Here is a 27,639-nt window from a genome sequence, read left to right on the forward strand (position 1 = left end):
AGAAAAATTGTATTCCACAGTTTTCTGTTCAACCATTTACTGCTTTTTCTTTTTTCCCTCCATTTTATCATTGAAAGTGAAGAACAGGAGCAAGGCAATGACGTGGGATAGACCCCAAGAAGAGATCACCGCAAGGACTGTAAGAGCCAGCTCTTTGCCAGCAGTCTCTGTTCTCCATTTGCACTTGCTGATTAGCTCTGACAGGCCAGAAGAAGCCCAAGGTGTGAATTTGGTGTCTAACCCTACGAGGCACAACCATACCAAGCATCGCTCTACCAAGTCTTTCATACCAAGGACATTCCTGTAGGCACTCAACTCCGAAGCCGTCAGCTTTAACATTTTACAAGCAAACATTGCTCATCCCAAAAACCCAAATTCTGATATTAATATCAGCCAAAAAAAAAAAAATTGCTTATGATGTTCATCAGACAATAATTCTTCACTGAAAATATTAATTCACTGAAATCTTTTAAGTACAGATGCTGGATCCAGTAATGTAAGAATTTATAGTCACAGTCAATACATCAGTCAATTTCCTAATTGTAAGAAGAATTTCTGCTAAATAAAACACGCAAAGGCAGTAAAATGCATGTTATTTAGATATAGACAGTTAATAATCCCTTCTGTTTCTGGGTCCTGTATCTCATTAAAAGTATTCTGTTTGCTGTATTCATTTGTTCATTGCTGGGGTTTGGTGATTCTGCTCCAAGCCCCATCTCGTGGCCACGGACATCCAGCCCTGGGAAGAGGCACAGCCCCAGGAAGGGCTTTCCACAGCTGGAGCGTATTTCTACATGCACCAGCTGTGGGGAAAAACTGGATTACAACAATTCTGCCATTCCTGAGCTGGTTCCCAGGGACGCGAGGGCAAACAGGAGCCGTGGCAGGAGGCAGAGCTGGAGACCCAGCCACTGCTCCATCCTGATTGCTCAAAGGAGGAATTGCTGCAGTGACCTTCATCGTTCCAGCTCTGCACTGAAAATGGGCTTTACTTAATATTGTTTTCACAGATTTCCTTTTTTCTTTTCTTTTTTTTTTTTTTTTTTTACATCAGGCAGTCAGCTGATCCAAGTGTTCTGCACTCAAATCAAGATCTGATTTTACACCGCACAGATGTACTCCGATTGAATCACTGCCAGATTTTAATGATAATCTCCCTTAAGAGCTATTTAGCAAGGTAGAGGTGAAGCCTTGTGCAGCAGCTGAAAGAAAACCAGATGCTGCTTTCACCTTATTTTTCAATTACACTCTTCCAACCTTCACCTCTTACTTGATGTCGCCCTCCTGAAACCAACTGCAACGGTGCCCGAGTTGGCCAGAAAACCATTTATAAACACCTGAGTGACCACCATCATCTGCATCTTAAACAAACTGAAATCCTCCTGGTGCTGCATCACGTCCTCACCATCAGAGGAACGACAGACCTCGCAGAAGCAGCTAACGAACGGGGAACGTGTGTGTACACACACATAGATGTGTGTTCTGCAATGCCCTACGGATAAACCCTAGATTTTCAGGGAAACCACGGAAGAAAAAGTAACTTTAAAGGAAATCCATTGATGCTGTGGATGCCCATCCCTGGAAGTGTTCAAGGCCAGGCTGGATGGGGCTTTGGGCAACCTGGTGTAGTGGAGGGTGTCCCTGTCCATGGCAGGGGGGTTGGAACTAGATGATCTTGGAGGTCCCTTCCAACCCAAACCATTCTATGATTCTATGATTTCTGCCATAACCTCTCTCCTTGCCACCAGCCAACAGTGCCACAACCGCATCCTGAGCCAGGTCCTTTCCTCGAGCTACTCACCTACTGCAGGAACAAGGCTTCTGAGGAGGAGATGAAGCTCAGACAAGGTTGCATTTGCGGTTTTCCTTGGCACGCGAATATCTTCTGTTTCTTAGAACCTCACGCCGCCAAATTAATTTAATACTTACAAAGCCTTGCAGGGAAATAACACAGCAAACACAGGAATTTACAGAAGATGTAAACGGCAGCTGTAAATCAGAGATATCTCAGCAGCAACACCACGTAATTTTTATGTCACCTTTCAATCACAGTTCCCTTAATGCATCCTTGAAAAATAAGGACCGCTTCAGTCCTGGCAGATTTAATAGCCAGGTAGATTTATACTGGAACAGAGCCAGAGGCAACTTCCCATGTAAAATAGCAGCGTTTGGATTATTTTAAATACTATTACCCAGCTCAGTGTTGTTTTTAAACTGTATTAACAACCCCAGGAGGTTCTGCAGTGTCACAGACCCTTGTAAGAAAATATACATGTATCTCAGCGTTACCAAAAGCACTTCCTTAAACACATTTATTAAAATAAAGCTAGCATTTTCCATCTTACATGTGCTTAGTTAATGGCAGCGAATTAATCGATAGCTCTTGCCTGCAGGCAGGAGCTGGGGACCGTGGTGCCAGGCTGATGGAGTGGGTGGCATTGGGGCAAAGGTGATATCCATGGATTTGGGGAGAGGTGGGTGTTATTTAGCCTCTTCTTTAATGGTACCAAGGAGTGGAAGGGGAGTGAATGGCAGAAGAAAGTCACCTTATTAGGTTGGGGTTAATTAGGACACGCCAATGGTTTGTAACGAAACACGTCGGTGCCCTTCACAGTGAGCAAAGCCGAGCACAAAGCTGGCTCACACGTGGTCCCCGCGTCAGAGGGGAGCAGAAAACCACATGTACCTCAGAAAGAGAAGGTAGGGAAAGAGAAAAAACAGCTTTTCCAGTTGGGAGGGGAGGACTCACAGGCTCCACCGTGCTCCCCAGCTCCAAGGTTTCAGTGGCTTCTTGCAGAATCCACCTTGAACGTTTCATGCCCCTGCCCCACGTATTCATAACCAACAGGTTTTTCCCACACTGCAATCCCAGAAAGTTCAAACTTCTTATCGTAACTTTTCGCCAAGTTTTCAAATCAACATGTGCAAACAGAAGAAAGTTGTCTCAGAAAAGCAGCATTGGGCTAACAGTGTTGGGGAAAACAGGGCGATGGGTGCAAGAGAAGCAGGTTGGTACCACCCCTCCTGTGTCTCAGGGACAAACAGCAAAATGATCTCTCCAGCCAACCGCAAAAAGGACCCAGCAGCTCAGGAAACAGTCTCAGATTTGTCCACAAGCACCATCAGCTCGTTTGTTGCTCAGGAAGACTCAAAAGGAAGCCCCTCACCTGAGCCTGACCCCACTTGGTGCAAGCTCACAGTATGTTGCAATCTACTTACGTGCTTTGGGGGGACGTGATGGTGCCTGTTATCCGAAGGGTCCGTTGTGTTTGGATAGTCCTTTAGCAGAGTTAAGAAGTCGAATTCAAGTCCCATAAGAAAAAAAAAAATAAAAATCATCAGTTGCAGAGAAATACACGTAGCAGCAGCCAAGGCAAAAAATTTTGCTTATGAGCTCAATTCCCTTTCTGTAACTTCCCGGACTGAGATTTTAATACTTTGACATTTGAGATGAGAAACTTAAATGAACAAAAAAAATACAATTAGTCACAACATCTGTTCCCTTTTCCATTACAGTCTTCCTAAAAGCACAGATATGACAAGCCTACATCAACTTCCAGTCCTTGCGCGGGGGGAACCACGCGTACCACATTACTGCTGCCAACAGACGTGGCAGAGCCTCTTGATATCGACTAATTAATGACTCTTCCGCTGATGCTTTCTCATTAAAAGCAGGTTCTGCACTAGGGCTTCCCACACCCACGGTCAGCCCATCAGCTCTACCTCATGTTATTACCAGCTTGGAGGACGTGCAGTAGAGCGCTTCCACCTTCAAACCATCATAGCTGCCATGGTGGGAGGCAAGAAAAACCACTATTTTCCACTGCTTTTGTGGCCATAGCAAAGAATACTAATTCAACATACATTGAATCCTGCTCTCTGAAGAGGGCAGGGATCAAGCAAGCCCGTTATCCCATTGACAGCTGAGCAACAGATTTATCTACAGGCTGCTGAAGATCCAATTATAGGACACTTGCCTCATACGTGGGTTCAAGCACGTACTATACTACAAATTTCCTATATAACCTGGGACCAATTAGTTAGTTGTGGTGTCCCAACTAAAACATCACCCTGGGAAGCAAGAAAGCATTTAATCATCTTTAATTTATCTTACATTACCATGGTTCCCAGCTTGGGGTTGTTATGCAGAACTGGCTGATACGCTTGAGCAACCAAAACAAAGGGTTAACCTTGGAGCAGGCTTTTGAAATGGTATCTCCAAGCTTTGGGAAACGTGAGCTGGAGACACAAACTGAGTAGGGTTCAGCGCAACCTCGGCAACAACAGAACAAGCCCACAGTTCTCTTGCAGATCTAAAGATTTGGCATAAGAACATATGAAAAGTTTTGTTTGCGGTATCCATGAGTGGCTACATGAATTAAATACTGGGGAAAATAAATAAATAAAAGAGAACACCAGGAGCTGTAGGCAGCTCTATATCCTAGTGCAAGATGCAGACCAAACCTGAATATCTGTTCTCAGCTGGAAAGCAATCCGGCACCCAACAGGAACCTACACAAAACCCTCACGAATCTCAGATACTGACTTTTATTACAAAAGTCTCTCCCAAGACCATTGGTGGATAAACTTAAGTGGCAACTCACCTGCTGAGTCAAAACATGTCAGGGGTTCTGAAAAAAAAATACGTTGAGTTGAGAAAAGTCCTTCTTCACGACTGTCCAAGGGCATTCCTTCAACAGCAATCCATCGAAGGGGACACGCATTCGTGTTTCTTGACCTCTGGGGACACACCGGGTTGTCACAAAGGATAGAAGTGATTCCACAGGCATGCAGAGGAGTGCTCCTCAACCAGCCTCCAGCTCCAGAGGTAAACCCATAAGTCTAATGTGCACATTAACACTGGGTGAGTAAACGGGTTTCAGCCACTCTGCAAATGTCTTATCAAATCTGAAGTTTCCAAAAGCCTCGAGTACCTTCCTATTGAAATAAAGTATGATGAGGACACTTGAGCATTTAGCTCGCGATGTTTCCAGATGGAAAGTTAAAATTAGCATGCATTCACTGTATGTCACTTCAGCTACCAACACGAGCACAGTTGTATTGAATTTCACCACCCACATGGAAGGAAACCAACTTCTTTTAGTCTCTCCCGTGGTTTGTAAAATTGATTTCAGAATTTTAGCTGTGTTGGGTATTTTCAGATTGAGTACATGGCTTCTGTGATAGCATGACAGCTGTCATTTGTATGTTTGGGGTTTTGTTTTTTTTTTGAGTTGGGTTTTTGGTTGGCGTTTTTTTGGAAGCCACAGATGTCTCTGCCCTCTCCACACACTCTACTTTGGTGAACACAAGTTACAGGACCAGTGTGCAAAGACATCCCGGGTCTTTTTATGCTCTGCCTCCTTCAGTTCACTTACAACAGGTTTATCTTGCTGAACAAAGTGGACTACAAGTACCCCAGAGACATGAGAGATGGCAGAGGCAGCAACGTCTCTTCAGACTGATGGGGCTCTCAGACACCCTTTGGGTGTTGGAGGGTAACAGGATGTGGTCCAGAGCTCATCCCCACTCGGACAGAGATCTGGGTGCCACCCATAGTATTGTTTCCACTCAAAGCAAATGATGGCTAGACACTCTTCCAAAAAAATCCCAACCAAATGAAACGCATGTCACCTGCAATCTGAAGTCGACAGCTGCTCTATTTTTCCCTCCTGATTTATATCCCTTTAAATCAACGGCCTGAAGTTACAGCCTTCCCACAGGCGTGCAGATCCTGTAAGTTTTCGACTTTTAATTCTACTTCATTTCAAGAGCAGGCCTTGTCAGGGAGGGTAATGAAGAAAAATTAGGCTTGGTGTCACCGGATGGTACGGAAAAGCACTTTCCTGGTGCCTCTGCCCAGGTGTCCACCAGGTACGGGTTCCCAAGGAAGCCCAGGCTGGATTTGGGGTGCACCCCTACAGCCATGGCAGAGGTGAAGCTGAGCTGGACCATAAACCCCTCCTGTCCTACAGCCACCACTGCACAAGAACCCCTCGTTCGGGTACCACCCTGCGTACACCGCGCACAGACCCACCCTCCCTCCCCATCCTCCTCCTCTTCCTCTTCGCATTTAAGTCAGTTGTGGAATTTAATAGTACAGCACAAACGTAATTTCGAAAAATCAACAGTATCTGTCAGGCTATTTAATTCTGATTACAACAGAGCCAAGGGCTGCACACGCTCTGGATTTTTATTACCTATAGAAAGACTTTGTATTCAGGTAAGGCGCCTTCTCCCTGAATTATTACTCTGCAACTTCTCTCCTGGAGAAAGTCCTGACCTCTGGAAGTCAAACCCTGGGCAGGAGAGCTTTAGTCTTTATTACCATGCTCCTTGTAGGGGAATGAATTACCTTGTGATACCTGAAGCAAGTAGGCTGGTTTAAGGCTTCTCCTTAAATCTGCTTCATTTTCTGCAGCGTTTGAACAGACCGTTGTAATTGCTCTGTATCTGTTTTCTTCAGGAGTTTCACGCCAGTTGTTGGAGAGCTGCTGTGCGAAATCAGATCGAATTTACCAAGTGCTTTAGAACGTAGTGATCCCAGTGCCTGAGTCATTCCAACAGCTCTGACACTACAGCAGTGCCTCCGCGGCTGCCCTCTGAGATGCTCTGACCGTTGGAGAGAGGAGGCTTGGACAGCCCAACACCTCATTGCCCCAGGAGCCAGCACACGTTAGGGGAAAGCAGTTCTGCTGCAGCTTTGGGCTGTTTTGGTTCTGGTTTGCTCCTTGGAAACTCACCCAGTAAATCCGCTGCCCGATGGCATGCCCACGTCAAGGCTCACGGGCAGGAGAAAGCCCTTGCAAGATGACAGTGAAATAGGGTCATTTTCCTCCTCTGTGAGCTCACCAAAGCCATTCCCATCACCAGGGCTGCCCTTAAGACCTGGGATTCTTTTTTTTCCTTCTCTGTGATGCTAGAAGTTTTTGGGCAGATGCTGGTTCAGCAAGGGAGAAGCTCAAGATGTGAAAGTTCTGTCCTGGGGACAGAGGACAGAGATCTGTTGCCCTGTCCTGGGGACACAGAGGGCTCTGACACTCAACCCATAACCCCCAGGTGGGATGTCCTGGGGGATTTCACACATTTTCCACAGAAACAAGCACCAGCAGCTGGAGGCAAAGCTTGGCCATCAGCTTGCCCTTTGCCAAAAGCCGAGAAAGCTCAGCCCACACAGCAACTGGGGCTTTCTTTAAATGTCAATTTTAATATTTAATCACCCTGGATGGCCTCAATATTTACAACATAAGCCATTTCATTGGGAAGTTAAATATATAGCCCAGATATTTAAGGAAACTGATTCAGAGCCACATAAATGTAATTGCACTTAACGTGACCTGGGAATAAAATTGCACGCTACTTTTTTTTTTTTTTTTTTTGCAGGATGTTTAAACCCCATTTTGAATACATTATGCTAAGGGAATCTCTTTCAGTGTGTTGCCTGGATAGATTTCACTAATGCTGAGTTGTGCAAGCAATCCAAAGCACCCACGACTAAAAGAGGAACTAATGAAAAGTATATATTCTTTATATATTTTACTCATCTACACAAATAGGTATATAGTGGAGCTTTCGTAAATTGACACCTGTTTGCTGAAGCAGCCTATTAAAAATGCATTTCCCAAAAAAAACCCAAAACATAAAGAAAGGCAATAAGAAGAATAAGTGAAAGAAAAGCAATAAGAAGGAATAACATGTAATACCATTTTTGTAACAGTGACGATGCGTAAACATCCTGATGTTAAGCAACGACAAATTGAGTTCTTTTCTATTATTTCTCTCTAAATCAAACTATTTCAGCCCAAACTACAAACTCCTCTTACAGATATGTGCTTTGACAGGAGCTGCATCTCCCCTGCCTCCCCAACTCCCATCCAGCCCCGTCCCACACTTGCAGCCTTGACCTTGGTCACAGCACCAAGCAAGATGTGTTCCAGGAGGTGGAGAGGTTTTGTTTCAAGCACCAAAACAAGCTTTCCTGCTCTCCACGGAGCAGTTGCTCTTCATAAGGAGCAGGGAAACACAGACTTCTGTCTTCGATTAATCAGGAACTGAAGCAAAACGCCCATCTGTGCCAACGTACGGTCTGCAGATGGTTTCGTTAATGATTTTGGGCCCATGTCTTCCAATAGCATTTTTCTGCACAGGACAGGAAAAATTCAAGCCAAAGGTAGCCCAGAGTGGCCCATTTTTTCTCCCCTTCTCTGAATTTCTACAAGGAATACCCCTGCCAATATCCTAGCCTTCTTCCTCAAAGATGTGGGTTCTGTTTTTTCCCATAAATACCTCAAAACCGGCAAGCGAGCAGCTGGAAGAGGCCAGGTTGTGCCTTCCATCTTGCCCTAAGTGAAACCATAATTTACAGAAGTATTTAGGAGGAGAGCAGCCATCCCAGCACGCAGCCAGCCCTCCCCGCGCGCTTCGGGGTTACACATGGTGATGAATCAAGGCAAGAGGAAGGAGAGCAACGGGGGCCCTTTTTCCAGGCGTAATAAATGAAAGCAGAGGGGTTTTTCTTCTTTCACGTTGACAACCCAATAACACAGCAACACGGTCACAAATCATCCCGCCAAAGAGGGATGTCTAACCCCTGCCAAAGCTCTGCTCTGTTTGTGGAAGCTGTATGTATGCTTCCTCTCAACATAGACCCCAGAATAACTCTTTTTTCAGATAAGAAACAAAAATACCATCACATCTTTGACCCACTATTCAGCCACAGTCCAAGGAACACATTTAATGTACTCTTCTTCATATCAAAGCAGAATAACTCGAGTAGAGCAGATGATTTCTATTTGCCAGGAGGGTAGGGATGGAATTAAGGTTTGCGGAGGAGCCTCCCACCACGGCTTGGTCACACTGGGCTGGTTGTCTACACAGCAGGGCTTCCCTGGGAAAATCACTACAAGATTTGGAAGCCCATAAGGGCTTCCAAAACCATCCCTGGTATTTCTGAGGAAGGGGGCAATGCTGCACGGGGCTGGGAAACACATGGTATCACCTCTCACATCTTGGAGAGGTTCAGGCTGAAAAACAACGTGCTCTGTACCCAGCCAAGGGATGTTGCTCCGGATGATTTACCATTACTGGGTTTTATTTAACGGGGATGTGGAAAACTGTCAAATGTTTTATCACCCGTGGCAGTTAGGGCATGATACATGGTGATGTAAGCCGAAGATTATAAGGCAATAGTAGAAAGCCTTATTGGAAAGAGAATGGAGGCTGGAAATCTTGGCTAGTGATCACTCCTACCTTCTTAATGAGTTTCTGGACCAGCAGGGGTGAAATTGCGTGCCAAAACCCAGGTATAATTTATCCCTTGTTTAAACACATCCTGGCAACCCAATTATTATTTTCAGAATCCCAGAGTTGAACTTATCAATGCACTATTGAACAAGAGCTTTCTCTCGTTTCATAGAACGCAGCGGAGCATGGTTTAATGAGCAGGGAAACCCAAGCTGAAGCCCCACAGCTGGGGAGCAGGGAAAAAGCACGCGGCACCGATGGGCACCAGGCATCACGACGGGCCAACTGCTCCCAGGCCCCTCTCCTCCCTGGGACAAGGATGCTCTTGGTCACTGTGTGCCATGTCAGGTGCAAGTTCATGCTGCTTATGCTTTTGAACCTGAGGGTAACAGAGCTCAGCGATCGTTGCCAACAAAATCGTGGTCATACTCCCCCCAAAACACACAGATCTGTTGGGGAGCTAAATGTAGTCGTCTTGAAAGAATGAGGGAAAGTAAAGTTTACCTTCAAAGACATCCATCTAAAGAACATGGAGATTAATGAATGAGAACGACATATGACCCAAAGAGCAGACACCTTCTGCAGGAAGCAAACCCCAGTGCAGCACAACGCACCCCCAGTGCTCTACACTACCTCTGAAATGACTTTACTACTAAATAATTACTCTTCAGTTTCTCAATCCTCTGTACATAAAACAGGGCTGGGGTTTGTGCCATTTGATTACCAGCTGTTTGAAGCAAGGACCATCCTTCATCTCGCTTGTAGTGGCCAGCCCGAGGGATCAAGAGCAGCGTGGGACAAAGAGTGGCTGCACAAGGGGCTCCCACACTCCACGAGCATCACGGGGTCTTGCACAGACCAGCTGTATCCACATCCACGGGAGAAACTGCAACCAGCTTGAAGCCAAAGGTACGGCTTCCTCCGGCCTCTGCAAGCGTTAAAGATGAGAAGTGGACAAAAGTAAGGGAAAAAAAAATATTAGCCAGCCCTGATCTTTCAGCATAGGATAAAAATATAAGGCATGCTATTTTCCCTGCGACGTTACTATGGTGATTTCACTACGGACAAAATAGCACGATGTTTAGTGGAGCTGTGGTTATGAACCAAAGCTCAGAAGCAAGATACTAATCTGCCCATTAAACAATAGCAGGGTTGGTGAATAATAATCAAAAGGCAATTACACAACAGACAGACTATCAGAGCTCACCCCGCTGAGCGTGAAGGTCAAACACATGGCATTAACTCGGGATCTGCCCGCTGAAAACCTGCGACTTGCGACACAAAGCCATTACTTCTGGCCAAGGATTGCCAGCACTACTTCATTTACTTAGACCACCCCGAAATGCCTGGCATAAACATGGCACTAAATCACATGCAAATTGCCTGGATGCAGTAGATCGAACTGTATGAAACCACTGCGCTGTAGAAGACACATATATACTCTTTAAGTATACTTTCTGCACTTTATAAAGATGTGGTGAATTTTGCTAACTGTTCAGAGCTTCACATTACTGAGAATTTATGACCCAAGCGCACACATTTTGCCAGCTAATGCTATATTGCAAATCACTCTTTCAAGTAAAAGGCATTCATTACACGCGGCGATGCTGTGACTGCCACGGTTTCCCTTTTGGGCTGTTTATGAGCTTTATTTTTGTGCTAGAATCTTCTTCACTCGCTTTCTGCCAAAGGGTAAATATCTCTATAAAAAACTCTTGGGCAAACTTGCAGGTGTCACACATTGGTTTCTCACCAGGAGCAATGCTCCGGCACAAGGACAGGGCTGAAGCCCGGGCTGCGTGCTGGGCCAAAGTGCTTTGTGTGCATTGAGAAATAGAAAGAAAGAAGAAAAACAAACTAAGCTCCCAAAGCTCTGGTAGAGCAAAGGCTCCCCTTGCTGAGCTGGGATGATGCGCTTCGTATTCTTGAACTTGGACCTTTGGTTCATAAAACTCCTCTTTTCCCACCTTACAGATTCCGTTAGCTTCTCACCCGCCGCAGGAAAGTGAGACACTAAACCCATGTAGAGAAACAGGAGATTGTCACGGGGACAGCCAGAAGCAGTTTGTGTTCGGTCACAAAGTAGGCTGGGATGGGGAGGGAAGAGAAAGGTGCTGCTGACTTTTTCCACTCAAAACCCATACGATTTACGTATGGTCAAAGGGAGAAAGAGCATCACCCTAAGCTGGAGAACAGCTACTCAGGACAGGAGGAAACCACTCCGGGTGTTACAAAGGAGTCCAGACAAAGGGAAACCGTGAGACATTCTGTTGCAATTACAGCCTGCGACACAAGCAACAACCCGTTATCTTCCTGTCTAACAGAAGCAACAGCCCTGATGCCTTAAAGAATTGATTTCCCCAAACCTCTGCTATTCCCTCATCTTTCCCACTAATTCATTTTTCCTCGGAGACGCAGGCTTGTACCTCCTGAGCTTAGGGCAAGGAGCTTCCTCGTCCTGCGGAGACAACACCGAGTTGCAGCACAAACCCTTCCACAGCCAAAATATATGTCATTTCATTAAGGGAGCGACAGGAACCGACTCGCTGTTTACACCGGGGCTGCTATTAACGCAATTATTTGGGATCAATGCACCACGGCAGCGGGGTTTAGATCTTGCCTAGCAGCCAGGCAAAGGAACTGCTTCTCCAGACAGGTCAAACTCGTAACACTTTGTTCTCTTTGCAGCAAAGAGCAATCTCTTTGAAGCCCTTAGTAATGGATCTATATAAAAACGCTTTTAAAAGTCCCCAGCTACACCATGTTGCTGCTACTTACATTCTTCTTGGTACCACAGCACAGGGCACACGCGGCTTCCAGGATGATGCCCTGGAAATGCCAGGTTCACCCACTGCAGACTCTGCTCAGCTGCCTTCTCCTGGGAAGAGGCTGGACTTGAGCAAGGGCTGAGCCGGCGGCGGCGATCGCTCACACCCCCACGCACCAGGACGGAAAAATACCGATGAAGGATTTCTGTCCCCATGACATCAAGCCACATCCCTGCACCGTAAAAAACAGCCAGTGGTCTCCAGGTTAGCATGGAGGACAAGAATTTATTATTTCTTTCAATGGCAACTGTCAGATTTAAGGTATTTCCAGAAAAACCTAGATGAAAAAAAACCTACGTTACAATTATGCCTAAAATTCACTGTATTTTGTACGTGCTTCAGCTGGTTTGCCTCAAGTCCCCAAGCAGTGCAGATGCTGTGATGTCCACGTGAGCTCATGCAACCCAGTCCTTGCTCCAGCACCCACTATCTGAAAAAAAAAAACAAAACAAAAACTAGATGCCATGCATTTAATTAATGCTTTAAGCTACAATGAATCATGCTCTAAAGACTCTGCTTCCCAGGGCAGGGGCTGAGAAACCTCCTCCTGGGAGGAGATCTGCAGAGATGGCATCCGCTGGTCTCGGTCCGAAGCTCGATGAACCTTTGTCCATGCCTGGACTCCACAGATGTTCATATCAGTTTTTTCCTTCTTCCCCACAAATGCAATATCTGCTGCTTGGGGAAACGTGTTAAATGAAACAGAAAAAGTCAGGTTTGGCAAAAATGCGTACCTGTCACTGCTGGAATTTGTCCTCAGGGTGCCGAATGGTAAACAACATCATTGTGTGCTCTAAGCAGAGGGGAAACTGGCCCATAGATCATCTGCTCATCTTTTATCATCTTTTTATGCAGTACCTTTCCTCGGCAAGCCCTTTCATGTTCCAAAAGGGCATTTCCCCAGGCTCTTTGCAACCCTCACAAAAGGCATTAAACCCAAAGAATCTGTAATCTTGGTAAGACCTGTCAGGAAGTTCAGAAAATATCCATAAGTAGAAATACACAAACCCATCAAACTCATACAAACAGTAAAGCAATCACCATATTTTCCAGTTCTTCAAAACATCCATTATTCTTATTTTAAGTCTTATTCCTGGCTTGCTGGTACCAGGGCGGTTCTCACTTCACGTTGACGTTTGGGTCTCATGTTTCCATTTAAAAATTCTTCTCTCTTGTAAAGAATGTCTGAAAACTTTTATTTGGCAAAAAGGTTCTTTCAAAAAAGATGCATGCACACATCCAGTTCATAAACTGAGCAAATATTACTGTATTTGTCCATCCCTCTCTAACATCCCAGGCAGCACAGAAAGCTGATTGCTAACGCTTCTCGAATTTTGCTGCAAGTAGGGAAGATAGTTCTTTGGTATTTAAGCTGTAGGTAAAAGCAAGACAGACATCTGCTAATTGCTGGTTTCTGGGGAAAGGGGAACTATTTAGATCTGGGAGCTGATTTTAATTAGCTCATAACACTTCTTACGTGCAGTAAACGGGAAAGACCTTTCTACGTACTGAAGAGCGACAATATAAGTCTTCATACACTTTATATTAAGTATAAAGATTTCTGTGCAATTCTCAGTCAACGTGGTTTTATCCTGAACACCACCACACACATACACGGTGTCACTCCCTCCCACGTCATTTCGGGTATTTGATTGAACCAGCAGCATCCTGGACTCCCAGGTCCCAGAAAAATCCGCAGGTGAACAGAGCCCAGGGAGGCGAGCGACGTCCCGCCGGTGCTCTTCATCCGTCCCCTCTCCGCGTGCCCTCCTGGATACCCTTTACTCACACACCTCAGTCCATGAGCAGCAGCTCAGTGTACACCCAACACAAGCCCCTGGCCTGGCTCAGGCAGACACAAGGATGCATTTCTCCTTTCCTCCTCCCTTTCTCCTTTATCTGCAAACCCTGAGGATGCCAGCAGCCTCCAAACACCTCTAAGTACGGTATCCGCAGATCTCAGGCACGGTACCACGGCAGCGAACCGCTTCCACGTTAAAAGATCAAGGCAGCTTTAAAAGGGAGGCCAGAGCCCACAGCAGACACCGCCAGAAGCTTTTTTTAGGCTACAGTTTACTTTATGATACGTCTTAAAACGCCCCTGTCACTTTTTACAGCTGGTGACCTTCGATTTAACTCCACCAGGCTTCACAACTTAAACCTCGATGCAAAACACCATCCCCGCATCCCCGGGAGCACGCTGGTACACAAACCCTGTCTTCCTCAGTGATTTCACCCAGGAGCATCGCTCCCACCATACCAAACCCCAAACTGCAGTTGGCATCCCCCACCAGCTCCCCACCTTGGTCCCGGGGTGACGTTGCATCTCCAAACACCCCAGTTATCTCCCCCAGCTCGTTTTACGCTCCGGCACGCAGCGTGTGTTCACCGAACGCAAGATCCTGACGCCTGCTTCTACAGGCAACACGTACAGGCAAATATGTTTGCCCAAGCCACGCGCAGAAAAAGGCAGCGGCGGAAATTTCCATTTCAGAGCTCCCAGGGCCGTGCACTGCTAAGCAAAGCGTTTTTCCGAAGAAAGCCTTGGCCCTGGGAGAACGGCAGTAACGGGAGGGAATGGAAGATATCATCCAAATGTAACAGCAACGTGGCAAGGTGAGAGGATGAAGGACAGGGCTCCCCTGCAGCAGATGGTGCAGATGTTCCCTCTCATCCATCTTCCGTATGTTCCAACTAAAAACTGAGCAGATCCTCATTTTTGCTCCGGCTGAAATCCCTGCTCCGCGCACACAACGGGGACCAGAGCATCATCTTGCCCTACCCAGTACGTCACCATGGCCTGAGGGGTCTTTTTCCCCAGTCATGAGTTTTTCTCCAGTATTTATCCCTGCAGAATCCAGGAGGTGAGACTCCCCATTCTCAGCTCCACGGATTTGCACCCCAGCAGGACGAGGGACATCCCATGGCACCGGGGGACAGGACAGCCCCCCGTGTTAAAGCCTGCTTCTCATCCCCAAGCAGCCCGTGACAGAGCGGAGCGGCAGCGTAACCCGACTTTAATTGATGATGGGAACATCCATCTGGGCTCTGCCCAATTTGGCCTACTTAATACCTGGTGCCTTCTCCACACGGATCGATTTTTGCATTGGGTTTATGAGGGGTAATTAATATTCATTCGGAATTACGTAGAATAAGATTCCCGATGCATGAAGATGTTTATTATTTATTCATATTTAAAGCTTGTTAGATTAATCTATTTTAAATTACCGCATGCTGCCAGGCACAATTATTATAATTTATTAGGATAATTTCGGTGGTTTATTTCCCCCTGATGCAACGTTGCAGAAGGTGTACGCTGCTTCTCAAACGCTCCCATAAAGCAGCTGGTGCTGCTGCTAACGGAGCTGCAGCCCAACAACCAGCACCTCCTTCTCCAAAGGGTCCAATCTCCAGGTCAGGGGTGTAGTCCACCCTCATTTATTTTTTAAGCACATATCCTGAGGTATAGAAATCCTTGCATCACATATGAGGATGGGCTTGGGGGGGCATTCACTTCTGGAAAAAAAAAATAATAATAAATCGATGGTGACTTATTCCTAACAATGCCAGATGATGAATTACAATAGCTGGCTTGGGCAGTTTGAGGTTACCACGTATGGAATATCCCAGCTACGCAACATAAAGTGACACTTGGTACCTCCAGGACCTGTCTTTGGCCACCAAAGAACTCCCTGAGCATCTTCCTGCCTCAGTTTTCTGGGCATAAACGACTCCTCCTGAGATGTTACAGGAGTGGCACTTAAATAAAGCCTTCAGCTCCACGCTGTGCAAAAGACTTCACCTCATTTCTTTAAAAAAAAAAAAAACAAAAACACAAAACACTAGATATTTGCTTAAAAGCTGCAGTTGCCATTATTACATTTAATTGATACCCTCAGGGGCTCAAAACGAGACAGGCTTTTGTGAAATTTAATTATTTTTCACCAGGGTTTGCCAGGTAAAGGTGCAATTCCAGCAGCAAGAGCCGCTCCCCGCGCCGCGGGAGGGTCGGCTTCCTCGACAGCCCCGTGCCAGCGCCGCGTCGGGCTTCGCCTCCCCGCTCAGTTTAGCCTGTAAAAAAAATAAATTTAAAAAAAAATAAACAGGACCGATTTGACTCAACAGATCAAATCACTCCATGTAGGAACCTGTTGTAATTACAGCGAGCGTTCCTCCGTTCAGCTATGCCCTTCCAGCGATGCTAAAGAGAAGAATACACCAAGCAGGGGGCAAAAACTGGGCTCCCCCCACGCCCCAGGAGGGCTTTGGGCAAATCCTCCCCACATCAGCATAACGAGGGAAATCACACCTGCACGACTGGCTGCGAATCAATCAACTGCTCCTCAGATCAAATAATCTTTGAAAAAGCCCCTCGTTCCTCCTGACGCCCCGGGAAGAGCGTGCGATGTGCTGACGCAGGAGGAATGGAAGAGGAGAAGCTGCTTTGAAACCCCCTCCCAGCTGGCAGCAGCAATACCCACAGCACGCATCAGGATTTCTGACCCCCCCACCCCCCCCCCAAAACGACCGTACGGTGCAAACTCTTTTGAACCGAGCTGCTTAATCAGTATCTCCTGAGAGGAAACGCAGCCACAAGGAGAAAAAAAAAAAAAAAAAAAGACCAACTTTTTAATATAAAAAGAAAAAAAAGACCTCCCGTGAGTAAAACAAATGATTTTCTAACAAAGAACGTCCTGGGGACAGGAAGACAATGTCATGCTTTTGATGCTACAACACTGTACTTGAGATTAATGCTTTCACAGGTAAGATTTTACCCCAATTATAAGTCTCCCATAGCAAGAAACAAAATATAATTTAGTCTTCTCTAATAGCAGACTAATTTTTAGCTATTCTTTTTACTGCGAGTTTTCAGACAGAGAGTTCAAGAGCGACCTAACAAGATTATTTCAGTATTCCTTTCGTCAAACATCTACTATTTCAATATTATCCTTTTGATATCTACCAGCCATCAGCAAATAACATCAGGGTGTTTATATTTTTCTGCCATTTAGAGCAATCTCCAGTTTCCTCAACTTTGATGAACAGTTGAGGAAAACAGTGTCACTGGGGTCAGTCTCCCAACGGGGCAAAAACTGACCACAAAACTTCGATCCGACCAACGCTGTAGCCTCTCCGTGAGACTTGGGACTGGAAACTTTTAATTTCCATGAATAACCAGGCTATGGTTCCCTTTTGCAGCGAGGAGGAAGAGCCCACGAGCATGTTTGCTGCACATTGAGGCCCAATGTTTACAGCAAAATGACCCAAAACCAAAAGCAGCAAAAATTACAGCAGTGTAGAGCCAGAGGACGGCATTCCTCATGCTCCTTAAGTCTTCAGACTTTGGTTGGGAATCAAAATCCTTGCTTTTAACTCACATATTTTTCCCTCTGGGATGTTTGACCAAGCAAATAAAAAAAAATAACACAGCCAATATTTTTGACACCCAGTAAGCTGTTATTTTAAACACAGTTTCAATAAACTACAAAAGTTGATGCCGTTAGAGGCTTGAAAATATACGACCTCATTAAAAAACGCTGGCACTTCGAAAGATCTCTGGTGGCCAATCACAGCTCGGGGAGGGCTGTAATTTACAACTTTGATCCCCACAGCTAAGCCATTTAATCTGATAATAAACATCAATCACTGATTTTTATTGCACCATTTTGCAGCCTGAGCAGAAAACCTTGCTCTCGCGGACAAATTAGGTACCCCAAAGTGACTCTTGCAAATAAATACTGACTTTAATATTCAGCAATATAATTCCACGGGATCAATTTTTTTTTTATTTAAGCGCTACTGGAGCCAGGGAAAAGTTTATAATTACAAAAATATCTACAAAGACAACTCAGCGCAGCGTAACAGCATCCGGCGAGCGGAAGCCTGCCTCTCCAGCAGCTCGGTGATAACACGTACCTTTACGTCCGTTACAGTTGTCATCAGAAAGTTATTAAGTGCGTCCAGATATTCTGCGTGACAGCCCATAACTCACCATTAAAAATGACACGAGATCCCATTACGTTCCCCGTGCAGCCTCGAGGTACTAATCCACCATCCACCACTCAATAGCACGGGAAACGCAACGGTCAGGCGTAATACATCGCGCAAGTGGATAACTGCCAGAAAAAATAAATCAGATGGAGCCCATTAATATACAACGATGCCAAACTACCATTAATTCAGATACTCTTTCCAATCCAGAGAGCTATTTGAGAAGGAACTGAAATAATGGGTTTCCTTTGGACGCATCGAACATCATCATGGCTTAGTGCTGGATTTTTCGCACTCAGTGGAACGAGGCAGTTTGTCAGAGCGCTTTCTGAAACATTCTTCTGTAAACTGATGTTTTCCAAGGAAGATATATCATAATTAAGTTAAATTATTTATAAAAAGTTCCGGTACGAGTAGAGACAGAAGATTAAGAACATGAAGGCTGTCTCAGTTTTCTCAACGAATACCTGCAACAACCAAGCAAGTAGGCAGCAGCGAGAACGCTGAAATCTGCTGGTTACGCTCTTTTTAACAGGATCAGCTGGGTTTCTGCTTCACAGAAGGCAAGCTAAATCTAAATTTTGTTGTCCAAGAATTCACTTGATAGAATGATGATCTTTAGGGGAAAAAAGGTCGTTTTTTGTCTTCACTTACCACTTCTGTTTCTCTCCAGAAAGAAAAGACAAATGAAGGCGTAGAGTAAGGAATATCTGTCTTGAGACAAGTAGTAGGAAGGACCGAAACAGGACACTTTTGTGTCAGGTTTTCAAACCAACACTCACACAAAAGCCAGAGAAACCTGAATAAATGTAAACCATTCCCCACATCAACCCAACAGCCTTATGAGATGACTCCAGCAGCAGCAGCTTGACCAGTCCAGGGACCCAGCCACCCAGTTGCACGCTCTACAGCTTGGCCATCGCGATACGTGTATGGAGAGTGTCTGCTGAGGTCAAAACTCAATCAATCAGCATGTGTTGACCTTCCCTAATTATCTCCCCAGAGCACACTCAACTCCAAGGAGCTTTGCTTAGATGAAAAACGTATCACCTTTGTTCCAAGCAAGGAAAATATATGAAGGCACTTAAATTCATGCCTTTTAGTCTTGCAACTCCATGAATACATTTTAGTTACCGATTACAAGTATTGGAGCTACTCAAAGTGAACTTTCCAGTTGTCTCCAGTAAACTCTCCAGTGTGTATATAAAACAGCTTTAACAGAGACTCGCATCAGCAATTTTGTAAGTGTTGCATTAAATCCAGACTGTGTTTTTCATCTCAAGACAGAAAAAAATGCATATTAATCCACCAGCAAAGCAATGCATTGAGAATTTTAAACATTTCTGTCAGTATCGGTAAAACCATAATACATTCTTTGCTAGATGAGATACTGAATCATTTTGGTTCATTTGGAGGCCATTTGCTAACTTTATTAGGCAATATTCAGATGATGGATATCAAAAGGATATTCGCTGTGGAAACAGGCTTTGTTTCTGAAGACAGTAATTAGGTTAACCTCATGAATAAACCCTTTATATTGGCAGCCTGTACAAAGTGAAAGTAAAAAAAAGCAGGAGCAAATGAGAAAGAAAAAAATCATTTCGTGCAAAGGGGAAAAAAACCCTGACATCTATGTCCAGCACTCTCCACCTGACACTTTTAAAACAATTCAGATGTGAATAGAAACGTCACAGTCACCGATGTACCAAAACGTGTAGGTGCAGTGTTATAGAAGTGACCATAATACCATTATGGTCGTACGTCACGATGCATGTATGAAATTATTAATGCATCATTCAGTGCCTAAAGCAGAACCAGCCCCAGATGGAAGCATTGCTCCTGAGCATCCCCACCCTCCTGGGCAGCCAGCAGTGCCCTGGCCCCATTGGAGTCACACGTCCTCTGCTGAGCCCCTGCTCCCGACAACTGCCCTTTCCCTGCCAGGGCACTGAAGCCAACCCAAAACCAACGTAGACATGAGTTGTGGGTGCTGGGATGAAGTTACCCAGCAGCGATTTGCAGAGGTGATAATCACATGGAGCTTTTACCAGCCGCTCCTGGAGCTGCAGGTGCTCAGCACATCTGCACCCACAGGCCACCTAAGTCAGGACATGCAGCATTTGGATCAGGCTTTGGGCAACCTGGTGTAGTGGAGGGTGTCCCTGCCCATGGCAGAGGGGTTGGAACTAGATGATCTTTGAGGTGCCTTCCAACCCAAACCAGTCTGTGATTCTATGATTTGGGGCTTCTCCAAAGTGGTACAACAACAGCGAGCTCCAAGCAGAGCTGCAGACAGTGCATCACCTCTTCGCTACAACACTAAGCAACGAGCCACAACCACTTTCACACGTTCTACACGCCCAGAATAAGGTACTGGAAAGATGCTAAGGACAAAAAGGGATGAAAGCTGGTAAAATCTGCAAAGGTAGACTCAAGCTAAACTGATACACTTCGGCATAATTCAAGCAGACTAAATGCAAGCTAAGAAACAATACACTCAATAGAAGAAAAGCCTTCAGTTAACCCAAACTCTCTTTGCCATTATGGTTCAGGGGCTACAGCAGGACCACCCCACCAGCCCAACGTGCAGCAGCCACCCTTGTGCCAGCATCGCCACTCTTTGCACTGCCAAGCTCATACCCACAACTGAGTGAATGTGAAGGTATCAGTCAACTGAATGCTGCTAAGGGGTTTTAATGGAAAATAAACTTTTCAGGTTTGCTGTGAGGGTTTTTGGTTTTGTTTTTTTTTTTTTTCTGTTGTATTTCTTTGTATTGGCTGGTTGGTTGTTTTAAACAAAGCAAAAATCAAATACAGAAGGATATAGAAGAAATGAATTTAACTCAGAAGTGGGCTAGAAGAATCCTCCTGGGGACCAACAGGAGCGTGGACTGAGAAAGGTAGTCCCACTGCGAGTCTGCAGTTTCCACTGACTTCCAATGGCTAAAGCCAACACCGATTAACCTGGTCCTGAAGGTCATATTACTTCACTAAACATCCAGAGATTTGACCTGAGAAATTCAGAACAGAAGGTAAAGAGGAAAGGCAGTACAGAAAAAGGGTGAATCCCATTTGCACTAGAGCATTCATTCAACGAATAGCTATCCTTTCGACCCAAAACATCTAGTAGTTCCTCCACATCTAGCAAGGTAAGCTCCAAAACAAGTGAAAAAAAAAAAAAAATCCAACAAAAAGACCTCAAAGTAAAATTCAAAAAAAGGTCATTTGACATCTTAGCACGGACTGAGGGCAACAGCACATTGCCAACAGACTAGTAACTCATGAGTTTAACATAGTACCACATGCATAATCCATGGTATAAAACTGTGATTAACATTGAAAGTTAATGGGCAACCCCATGGCCAACCTCATGGCCAACCCCATGTCTCCCAGCACAGCCACAGCCTCAGCAGCACAGGATGTGCTTCTCCTCTCCAGTCTGCTATTGCCCTGAAAGTCCCAAAACAATTTCAGGACACAGAGTGCCCCAAGACATGTCACCTCTGTTGTTACTCACTCATTTTAAGAATCATTACAAAGGGTCTTAAGAAATAGGTTATTTGATCTTCGGCTTTCCCCTTCAGCAGAACAAAGCATTATATTTCAGCACTAACAATGAGATATTTTTCCTCGAGTCAGCTTTAAAATAATGTTGACATTACAGCCAATACATTATATATAACTATATTTATGTCAGAACCTATTGGCATAAAAATAAATCCATCTAAATGAATAGTTCTTGTATTTAAACGAAGCCTGGCAATGCCATATCTTTACTTCAATTTTCACTCAGCTTCTCACATGTGTATCAATCATTTCTGACAGATTTCATACACTGGGATATCACCTCTAGTCTCACTAAGAACTATTTTAAGTGATTTTTATATACAAAGACTGGGAAAATTTGCTTTTGGGAGCTTTTATTTTATAAGCAGTATAGGTTCTGCTAGACTATGTGTCAGAAGTGAGGTTTTATTTTTAACCTCATATTCAAGGTAGGTCTGAACTGCAGGACACCAAACGAGGGTCACCCCGAGTCAGTCAGCTCACGGCAAAGCTATGGCAAAGCCAGACAAGCTGGTTTTACACTTGGGTTCACAGGTTTGAGTTACCCGGAAACATTGACTGGAAGAGATCGCCCAACAGCCATGCAAAACCATCCGGCACGGAAGAGGCCAACGGGGAACACCGTGGAATCAGAGAATGGTTGGGTTGGAAGGGACCTCACAGACCATCCAGTTCCAACCCCCCTGCCATAGGCAGGGACACCCTCCACTACACCAGGTTGCCCAAAGCCTCATCCAACCTGGCCTTGAACACTTCCAGGGATGGGGCATCTACAACTTCTCTGGGCAACCTGTGCCAGTGCCTCACCACCCTCTGAGGGAAGAATTTCTTCCTTAGATCTAATGGAAATCTCCTCTCTTTCAGTTTAAAGCCATTTAAGCGTTTTAAGAGACAATTCCTCATTAGACTTTATCTTGAACAACAAATCTAAGCTGATTTCTTCCCGCTGCTACACTATAAAATAAACCCTCAAATATAGATATCTAAAAATACAAAATATTAAAAAAACCCACATAACGATCACCTGTAGACATTCACTGGCTCTGTGAATAAAGTAGAATTTTTTTTTTTCAAGTCCTTAAGTAGGTTAACCAATTTCCCATCAGTATTTAAGTGACAAGTGAGATTTTTTTCATCAATTTACAACAGCCACAAGTGAGCCATTTCACCCCAGCTGCTACAAGGCACTTACTTCACTCACCTTAATTTGAAGTGGCCAGTTATGTTCAACCATCATTCCAGCTGACAGGAGAAACACAGGATGCCAGCTCCACTCTTTCTGAGTTACTGACATTAACAGCTGGTTTATATCTACAGACAGAGCTTTGTAAACATGTAAACAAGTCAATTAATTAAGATACTATAGTAACATGGATTTTAATAATTCGAGGAACAGCCTGGTGGTTGCAGATCCGCAGACGCTATTATAAAAATACCAGAAAGAGTAAAATTTGCTTGTTCAGAGGAAACAGAACAGGAACTGTTTCCTTCCTTCTGTTTGCTGGAAGGCCCCCCCTTTTGCTTGCAGAACAGAAGGATTTCAGCCCTAAATCCACAGACGCCCTAGGATGGACACGTAGGCTTTCCCCCAAAGGTCAGGTCCAGCTACACGACCCAGCTGAAACCTCTCCAGTGGGACCTTTCCAGCCAGATCAGACAAAGCTGCCCCACAACACGCACCCCAAAACCACTCAGTAACGCACTGAATAACACACTGCTCTCCAATATGAACTATTCCCAGGCCAGCAGCCTACAGGATGCAGACCGAATCACTCCCAAGGAAATGGAAAACCAAGAATATACCCAGCTTGGAAACAAAGTCAATTTAAGAGAAGTGTGGGTTTGGGAGGATCTAACTACCCAGTTGGTTGCAGAGACCAAGACTCCATGCAGCAGAAACTTCTCTATCCATGCACCAAGATAGTATTCCCAAAACGAGCTCCTGATAGAAGTGAAATAACAGCAAACAAGAGGGTTGTGTGATGGGAACACCAAGCCTTGATGATGAAAGGGGTCAGCAGCGCTCCCTGCACCCAAACACACACGGCTATACAAAAAAACCCTGAGCAGGCAGCACAGTTCTCTCCATAGGACATGATTTAGGTCTTAGACTGCAAGATTTGGGGACTTTGATCATCTCTTCTTTTTCCATCTGTTGATCAGAGAGTTGAGGCTTGGGTTTTTTTGAGAGAGAATTGTTTTAAATAACTTTGCTTGGTATATATAACGGATGACAGGGCAGGGATTACTCCAGCTAGAATTTAAACCTATATCATTTTACACAACTTCAGGTTTCAAAAAAATCCAATTGGGGTCAAAAAGTTTTTTTTCTGAGGATGCTAACGTTGCCAGTCAACAGCTCTGGTTCAGGTCGCTGCCTTCGTATTAGGTGGGATGGCAGCAGCTTCAGTTAGTCCTGCCCTGGGCTGCATGGGAATTAACAATGAGTCCCTGACAACCTCAACCATTCAGTGAATCAGCTTTAAAAGTGACAAGTTTGGTCACTTTTTTACCCTACCCTCTTTTACTTGCACGAGAAGAAATAAAAGTGACCTCTCCCTGCCAAAAATTGCTGGCATTAGCATGTGTCTTTGGCAACCAACCTCCAAAGTCACGTAAATAAGTGACAGAAATGAACGACAGCAGTTGCAGCCTCAAAATAAGACTTTTTGTCCTATTACAGAACACATTTCTTGCACAGTAATGTTGCAGCACTGACCTCTAGTGACAGGTATCCCAGAAAACAGGAGTGTTTGTTGGGACAAACCACACTTCTCACCTTTTCCCTCTTGATTTCATCCACCAGCCCAGACCCATCTCCCCTACCTTCGGAGGGTGAGCAGCCTCCAGTAACCCCAGGTGCTTGTTCCTGGATAATACCATGAACATCACGTCCTTATCACACAAAAGTTTGTCAAAGGACCAAAATACTAAGAGACACCTGAGTGAAAGCTCGCTGCCCAAGCTGCAGAAAGCAGATTATGGAGAAATTGGCACAATAATTCAAGAGCCAAACAGTTAGCTACTGATTTTAACATATTTAATTAAGTTACATCACTACCTAGTCTGGGCTAAAACTTTTTTCCATACTCAGGGCTGGTAGGTGCCTGGAGGGGTTCTGCAGTAAGGAGCCCACTCCATGGCTGGATTCCCTGCAGGACCATGGCAAGGGAGGGTCTCAGGAGGGACATAACGACCCAGGAGCCCACAGCTCAGACAGAGATGCTCCGAGAGGGTCATGTTGTTGATTTACAACAGAAGGCAAACCCAAACAGGGCCTGAAATGAGAGCATAAAATGAACATCTCGGGTAGATAAAAATCAGCAAGGCTCACCAGAACACACACATGGTCATTCCTACCAGGAGAAAACTCTTCAACAGCTCTGGCTTGGGTGACCACATGGACAACGTGACACGGGAAGTTGTATCATTTACAGAAGTCCACCCCAGAACTTTAGCAAGATGCTCAAGGGCACAGAGAATTTAGGAACTGAAAAATAAAGTTTCGACACGACACAAAGTTCACGGTCACTGTCTGTCATGTCACACGCGGAATGTCGACCTACAGGCAACAGCAGAAGAGTTACTACAACCATAACATGTCGGAATTAGAGGAGAAGCAGGTAGCTGAAGGAGATGAAGAGCACCAGAAGAACAAGAATCTAATTCCCTCCCTCCCCAAGAAAGAAAAACACCTCAACCTAACAGTGGAGGGAACTGGGAGAACCTGTGCCTTTGGCTCCTCAAAGATACACTGCCCCAGAAACTCCCCATTTCTCCGGAGAAAGCAGAAGTCATGTCTCTTAAAAACAAACAAACATACATGTCTAACAACCACCAAGGGCAACAACTCATCACTAAACAGTCAGGTAAGAAAACCAGGCCAGCATCCATTTGAAGCTTTTATTAAGAGAGACGCAGAATTCACAAGTCTACAAAGAAAAATAAATCAACTTGTATCAACCGTCCTCAGAGCTGAAAGTGGCTCTGCAAGGGAGCACAGAAAGCACCAACAAAAGTCATCACAGGTCAGTGTACTCCTCCTCCTCGGCAGTAAGCCTGGTGTAGTTCACAACCTGCTACTTCATTTCCCTATAGTTCTGTATTCCAAAGAAATCTTCACCAAAGGAACCCTGGCTTAGTGTTTCAGGATGATGATCTTAATCTTTCAGAAACACAAGAGAAATCTCCACTGAAAATTACCTTTAAAAAAAAAAACAACCCCACACCTTAAGACCATGAGTTGCGCCTAGATAACTGGGGGAAAAAACAAAATTACACACATAATGTATCATTTTTCTTTTGACTAATTACTTCCTCTGCAGTCAAGCAATTCATCAAGGGCTCCCTGAAGTCAGCCAAGGAAACTCACCCCTGTGCACCTTCTCTACCTGTCCAGCAGCTCCTCCTTTGGCACACCCAGTGCCCCAGAAAGCCTTTTAAAGTAAGATTAGCTTAGTTTAGGAGTAGTTCATTCAGTTATGTAAGTGAGTCTTTACGAGGAATAAAATCAAAGAAAAACCACACTGTGCAGGAGTGAGTAGGAACTAGTTAATTAGCAACAAGCCTTGCACTGAAATTATGGGAAAGCATCACGTTGCATTATGAAACCAAACAATATTTTTCCACTGAATGCCAAACTTCAGTTCTGGCATTTAACTTTTCCATCATTTTTAGTCACTGCCTCTTAAAAATACATCAATTTTCACATTAATCAGGACTTGCATGAGGTTTACTGTGTGTGACCTGGTACTAAATTCCAGGGCTAGCACTTTTGGAACTGTAACAATGAAATCAGTACAGTTTGGCTTCCTCTGAAATAGTTGCTTGGACCAAAATAAAAAGGCAGTTTTTCCTTACGTTTTTCTACACGAAAAATGAAACAGACCGTTTCCAACGTGGTAACCAAGTTGTCCAACTGGAGAGGCTGAAGAACACGTACTTACACGGAGGCTCACCTCACAGCAGTTTGATTACTGAAAAGAAGCTTTCACATTTCAGCTGTTGTTGAAGAGATCAAGTCTTTGCTACTGACTCGAGCTACTCACTGAGTATTTCGGACAGGAGGGTGCAGAACACAACTCATGGTTTCAAACAAACAGCCAGATGCTCCTTCATTGGTACCTGCATTATGCACCCACAGTGCAGAGGGGGAGCTACAGCCAAATAATTTTTAAAATAAGATCTATGCTTGCAGAAAAGCATGGTGCATCACACTGTTTTTGCTGTGGTAGCTGTCAGTACTGGAAACAAGAGTTTTGTGTACCAGGAACTTCAATGTATTTCTGCTTTTGCAAGTAGGGCAAGACGCTATTTCAACACGCTTCTGTGTACCATTGTCGATAAACAGGAAGAGTAATTATCTGGTAGCTGCAAAGAAATAAAATTAAAAAAAAAAATCATGCATCGTAATAAGCCTGCTCCTCAACTTATTCGGTCCGCCAGCCATTGATTTTGTTTTCTTCATTAGATTTTTAATTACCATTGGTGAGACTTCATTTCTCAGACCAAGCACACGCATTTAGCATTTTAATTAGAGGTTGATTTGCTGGCTATTTCAAACAGCAAGCCAAATTCTTAAAATAAGTATCTCATTGTTCTATTCTGCATTATCAAAACCCCTACTTTGTTACTAATACCTGAGCGCCTAGTTTGGAGAGGTATTTATTCCTTAAACTAAAGCCATCAGCTTTTGGCTGTAATTTAGCCAAGTCATCTTCATTTTGACGTCTGAGTCTCTCTTGTTCTTCCGCTCTGGAAAAGAAAATTGGTTTAAGATACTTGCACTGAGGAGTGCAAACCCAAGCAACTTTATCTTGTGTATGCAGTTCTATTTTTTAATAACTAGGAAAAGAGTGTTAATGTTTCTAGGTGAACACTGGATATCAGATTAAAAGAGACTAAGAAATGCATATGGATCACTCTAATTCAGCGTAAAGAACGAGCGAGGCTGTTTTCTGCAGTTTCCTTTTATTTAGATTGCAAGACTTCAGTAGAAAGATAAACCTTT

At 44.6% G+C, this 27,639-nt stretch overlaps 1 protein-coding gene across 2 annotated transcripts in view; it reads right to left on the reverse strand.

The window, feature by feature from the left end:
• MFSD1 (major facilitator superfamily domain containing 1) overlaps positions 1-27,639 on the reverse strand; it is a 137,947-nt gene that overhangs the window by 96,805 nt on the left and 13,503 nt on the right. Inside the window, exons 16-18 of one of the 2 annotated variants that reach the window (XM_086618565.1) lie at positions 27,269-27,383; positions 26,576-26,999; positions 25,817-25,832 (exon numbers count right to left, since the gene is read on the reverse strand). In XM_086618565.1, coding sequence (XP_086474691.1) covers positions 26,940-26,999; positions 27,269-27,383 — 175 coding nt within the window. In that variant the 3' untranslated portion in view covers positions 25,817-25,832; positions 26,576-26,939. Of the gene's footprint in view, positions 1-25,816; positions 25,833-26,410; positions 27,000-27,268; positions 27,384-27,639 lie in introns of those variants that run through there. The other variant, XM_086618564.1, reaches the window with a different exon arrangement.

This window comes from Tauraco erythrolophus, chromosome 11 (assembly GCF_009769465.1).
Source record: "Tauraco erythrolophus isolate bTauEry1 chromosome 11, bTauEry1.pri, whole genome shotgun sequence".
Taxonomy (NCBI): domain Eukaryota; kingdom Metazoa; phylum Chordata; class Aves; order Musophagiformes; family Musophagidae; genus Tauraco; species Tauraco erythrolophus.